The 5,961-nt window shown below is 28.8% G+C and overlaps 1 protein-coding gene across 1 annotated transcript; it reads left to right on the plus strand.

Moving 5' to 3' along the window:
• Positions 1-484: 484 nt before the first annotated feature.
• Positions 485-1,295, plus strand: LOC103483678 (EPIDERMAL PATTERNING FACTOR-like protein 4). The gene is made up of 2 exons (XM_008440400.3): positions 485-913; positions 992-1,295. The coding sequence occupies exons 1-2, from the start codon at positions 775-777 to the stop codon at positions 1,186-1,188; spliced, it is 336 nt and encodes a 111-aa protein (XP_008438622.1). The 5' UTR covers positions 485-774; the 3' UTR covers positions 1,189-1,295.
• Positions 1,296-5,961: the final 4,666 nt, after the last annotated feature.

Genomic DNA, 5,961 nt, shown 5'->3' on the forward strand with positions numbered 1-5,961 from the left:
TTTGAAATATTTTGGATCCTTTTAAACAAAAAAATTAAAGGAGATTCTTCTTCTCTCAATATAATTTTCATTAGGATAATATATTTTAGTAAAAACATAACTCTAAAGAAGAAAACAAACTTGCACATAATTTAGCAATTTAGACTTCTTTTTAGACTTTTACAAGTCTATAAATATTTATTCTCAAAATTTGTTTAGTCGATTGGTTCATTGTAATGCTTTATATTTATCTTTGAATCACACATATATCCCAACATTCAAAGTAGTATATATTGTATACATCTCCGAAAGAAAAAAAAAAATTGTTGTAACCTAAACATTGACCATACAATGAAATATTTGTCAAAATGAATAGATATCTATGTATATGATGAGGAAGAGGGGTAAATGAGTAATTCGGCCATACAAAAACAGTTCTCAATTCACAATAACACTACAAACAAAGGACCCCCCACCCAACAAGTTCCTCCACACAATAAGACAAACCCCCTCCCCTCTTCTCTTCCTCTCCTTCTCTCCTCTCACTCTCTCTCTCTCTTACAACCTTTTTGAGCTCCATGTCTTTGACTTCCAATCCTCTCTAAATATTTATTTTAAAAACAATAATAGAGAGAGAGCAAAGGAATGAACATGCAGAGCCAGAATCAGAAGCAGAAGCAGAAGCAGATGAACAGATTCAACAAAATTTCCACCTTCTCCAACTCTCTTCTTCCTATTTTCATACACATATAAATCCCACACCCCCCCCCCCCTCTCTTTTCCTTCTATTTCTGAATGGGATCATCTTTCTTACCCTCTCCTCATCCATCTCATTTCCATTTCTCTCTTCTAATTCTCACTCTCTTCGCCTTTCAACTCGCCTCCGCTTCTTCTTCTTCTTCTTCTTCTTCTTCTTCTTTTTCTTCTTCATCAGGTAAATTTACAATCACCCATCGGCTTAGTTTTTTTAAAAAACAACGAATGTTTCATTAAATTTATGCTGACGTGTCAGAAACCGGTGGGTGGATTGGGGATCGGAAGAGCTTGGTTGGACCGGGATCTTCGCCGCCGACGTGTCTAGCCAAGTGTGGGAGATGCGGACCATGTGAACCGGTTCATGTTCCAATTCAACCCGGTTTGAGTCTACCTTTGGAGTATTACCCTGAAGCTTGGAGATGCAAGTGTGGGAATAAGTTGTTTATGCCTTGACATTTATAATTTTATTTCTACAATAAATACTAATTAATTTTTCTCGTTTTCTGAAAAAGAAAAACTAACTAATTAATTAATTAATGTTGTGTTTTTGTGTGTTCTTATTTATTATTGCTATGGTTCGCGTTGAAACTGGGAAGAGGAGAATAAATTCAACTATAACTTAATTAATGTATCCTTAAACATAGTATTAATCATTAAACATTGATCAAAAAGTGTCTTTTTGTTTGTAATTTTGTGGGGTTTGCAATATGACACGAGGGCTTTCTTTCTAATCACAAACTCACAGCTGTTTTTATGCCTTAAAGTCAGAATTCAAAATCTATACACTGTGTATGCTATTTCCTTTTCTTAAATATTAATATCATGTTCTCTTTTTCATTATACTAAGCCCCCAACATTATTCTAATAATCAAGTCAACTTTTTTCCTATTTTAATCTCTTGTTTCTTTTAAAATTTTAGTTCAACAATACTATGAAGTGGAGTGGAGATCTATTGAACATTCTTGAAATATTAATATTTAGTATTTTTTATCTATTAAGTTAGGTTCCAATTAAATATTTTATTGTTTATACAGTTGGTGGTAGAATAAATATAGTTACTTAGCTTGGTGAGAACTTAAATTATTTATCTTTTAAGTTGTATTTGTAATTATCATACTCATGTTACTATGATTTTGACTTTGGAGTTTAGTTCTGCATGCATGTAGATGTAATTAATACATTGTTAGTAGGTTATGTTGAGCTTTATAACAATTTTGTTTACGTTTTCTGTTTATCTTTATTTGTAAGTTATATCATATTGGATGGATGTATAGTTACTTTGTTAACAATTTGTTTTGGCAAGGTGTGAAATCAGGTTATTTGTGAGGGGAAAAGTTTTAGGAAAAGAAATATTTTCAAGTGACTTAACTTGTTGAAACTCATTAATTCCTACCTGTTGCTTATGAACAGTTTGTTATCCAAACATCTTCTTTCCAACTCATCAAATTGTGTTATAGAAGCTCTGCTAAGGAGTAAAAAAATTAGTACTGAGCCCTACTGTTACTTGCTAACAATTTCATCTATTAGAATTGCAGCGTCATTTAGAATAACATGTTAGACCACACAACTTCGCTTAACCATAAATAGAGAATGGAAAGTAGCTCTATAAATTATGATGAAGCCAAATATAATAAATGACGACACAAAAAGCGGTCTCTTGAACCTTAGGTTAGAGACACAATTACCTACACTAAACGAACAAATTTGATTAAGCTTTGTATCCTGATGAGATATCTTATGAGAGAGTTGCATCCTCCCTAGAAGAGCAAGTTCCTGTCCATATAAACTTGTTTGATTGAACAATGAAATATATGGAGTGTTCTTTTTTACTTATCTCGTGTATTCACTAATATTCAGGTCAGTGAAAGATAGATATAGGTTATCGAATGGAAAATGAGGAAATACAGAAAAAGAATGATTAAGAAGTTCACGTGTAAATTTTATTGATGAGTGTGAATGAAGAATTATAGAAGGTATGAACAGTAAGATTTAAGTACAGTTTTGAAGTTTTGCAAAACACAAGATGAAGCGCTGTTAAGAAAAGTAGAAAAAAGAAAAGCTGATCCAAAACAGTGAATCCTCCACCCAATTATCCCAACAAAACAAAACTTGATTGCTTCAAATTTCAATACAAGGTAAATTTGGTTCATTTGCATTGGAAAACGTAAACCCAATAAACCCAAAAATTGAAACTATTTATATATATACACACACACACACACATACCTGGGTTTAAATGATTGAAAAATTCTACATAAAAAAAAAAAAGAAAAGAAAAGAAAAAAGTGGAATAATTTCCTCTAGCTAGCATAAATGTAGTTGGGAGAGGATGTTTTGATTTAAGAGCATAGAATGTTTTGATGAGAAATGAAAATGATGTATATATGCACATCTATGTGTTTTTAAGAACATTATTAACTATAAGGAAAGAAAAAGAAAAGATAACTTTAAACTTGGGGGGAGGGAATTGTGAAAAGGAAGGGTATATGAGCACAATCTCAGTACACAGAAGGGATGAGCAGAGCAAATTAAAGTTGAAAATTTTGTTACCACTTTTGTGGGTGAAAAAACTTTATGCTTCTCAATCACCACTTTTGCCTCTATTTAATTTGGTAATTAATATATAGATAAATGAAAATTATATTAAAAAAAAAAACAATCCGTCTCTTTTTCAAACAAACATGACAATAATAATAATAAATAAATAAATAAAATTATTGTAAAAAATATGAACTGCTCCTTCCTCAAAACCCTACCAATTTGGTAGCTGCAGTGCAATCAGTTGATGGAGGGACAAAATTCAATACAATTAATATATGCATATATTATTATATTATCTTATTTTTACATTTGATTCTTTGGGGTTAGAGAGGGGACAAAAATGGGGCTGGGGACAGTAGGACTTGAGGTTTATTGTCTATTTGGTAATCATGTTGCTTTGTTTGTCTATTTTCCCTGTAAAGAAATTTCAATTTCCAAAATTTTGAAAGTTATAATTATAAGCAAGTCATTATATCTATCTTAATTTAATCAACTTTCGTAAGTATATATAGGTTTCTATAATGTAAAAAAGTTTTTTTTTTTAAAAAAAAAAAATTGTGTGAGAATTACCTTTTATTGACTTTTAATTATGATTTTTTACTTACGACAATTCTCGTTAGACTTCTTAAAATATAACTTTTAATTTCTTTTTTTAGACGATAAAGATTTTATGATATTTTACGAATTTAACTTTAATTTTGCATATTTAATGCACATTTAGAGTCTATTTGATAAAAAAAATGAAAATAAGTGATTATTCAATTAATACCTATAAAGCACAGATACTTCAAAATGGGCAGAAATTCGATGTATTTCGTAGATGAAAACAAGGTTGTATATCATGTTATAAATTAGAAATGTCTTTATCAACAGATTCTTAGATTAGATTATAACTTAAGCAATTAGTCAAAATTTGTTCGACACTTATGCATAAATCACAAAACTACTTATAGTTTACTTGTTAAATATTTAGTTGATAAGTAACAACGTAAATATGTTAAATTATTTTGCCATTTACAATAACGTAATAACATTATTTTTTAATTTATAGCATATATCATTTAATTTAAGAGAAATTCTTATAATAGAAAAAAAAACATTTACAAAATATATTCAAATAAAAACTTAACTGAATTTTAAAAAATTAAATAGTTTTTGTTATATTTTATAAATGTTTAATTATTTTTTTTGTTATATTTAAAAATACATTTATAAAACACATATTTTTAAAATGATGTAAATTTAAAAACATAAAACGTAAAACAAAAGGCCGAAAACTGTTTTTCTTTTTTCTTTTTCCTTCCAGGAATTGAAGTTAGGAAAAGAGGGTTTGGGGATAGAAAGTAGAGGGAACACAGTTGTCGTTCAAAGCTCAAAAACGTCATGTCGGTCTGACCAATTCCCTGCACAAACTTTTATTGTTTTTCTTTTTATTTTCAAAATTTCTTTGGTTTTGCTTTCGGCTAATAAGAATTTATTTCCCTTTTTTCATTTTATCAAATATATAATAATTATTTATTAACTTCAAGGTTGAACTGACAGTTTCTTTTTTTTTTTTTTTTCTTTTTAAATAATAATAATTTTGTGCCGTAAAAATCAAAATCCAAGTGGTTGTTTCTGATTTCCAAGGTGTATCCCCACTCCTCTCCATCAAATCAGTTACCATTTTCACCTCTCAAGTTTCCATAAGTTTCTCAAAATTGGGCTCTCCCAACTAATATTTGGGCCTTCTTTTGCCACTTACGGCCCAATGTTACTGGCCCCCCAAGCCCATTTTTATTTCCTATAGGTATTTTAATTGCAATAGTAATTACATTCGTAATATATATGCACATATGTAACATTCTTTTAAAAAAAACTTAAATAGAGTCAAGTTCTATCATGTCTGTCACTAATAGACCATGTTACAAATATTGGTTTATCACTCATAGGTCATAAGATTATATACTGCATTTATACTTTCTTTTAAAATGTTACTATACATTTAATTATTATTCATAAAATTGCTATCTACAATGATGATCCATTGTAACTTTTTGGTTATGGACTCTATAGTTTTTTTAATACTGTTCATTTGTTAATCTCTTGATTTCTAGGTAGGGAAATTTTATCCCATATAACTTAGGTTAATGTCATGTTAATGACTCATTTTAGAGTAGTCACTTTTATAATTTTTAGAAGCACATTGAAACTAATGTTAAATAATTAAAAGGACAATTTTGACGAGTAATTACAAATTTAAAAATTAAACTTAAAGTAGTATTTAAATATGAAAAAAAATGATTTTAATCATTTTTAAATCACTTTCAAAACATACATTAATAAATGTTAACATGAGAATATTACAAAATACTTAGAATAACCTTAGATTGAATTTCATTTATTTTCCATCTAGAATCTCATATATATTAAAATAATTGTGATGGACAAGGATCTAGATTTCACTTCATAAGATAAAAGTAGAGTTGTAGTGATCAACAAACATTGATTGTTAAATTTGATACTTTCAAGAATTTGTTCTTTTTGGGATGTCTTCTTTTTGACTAATAATCTCAATTCCAATCTCAGTCCAAGAAACCAACTCTCCCAATTAAATTCATTTCACATTTCATGAACCCTTAAAGGGAAGAAAAAAATATCATTTAAAAAAAGGAAAGAAAAAAAAAAAAAAAAAAACAACTTATA

The sequence above is a fragment of the Cucumis melo genome, chromosome 6 (genome assembly GCF_025177605.1).
Source record: "Cucumis melo cultivar AY chromosome 6, USDA_Cmelo_AY_1.0, whole genome shotgun sequence".
Classification (NCBI taxonomy): Eukaryota; Viridiplantae; Streptophyta; class Magnoliopsida; order Cucurbitales; family Cucurbitaceae; genus Cucumis; species Cucumis melo.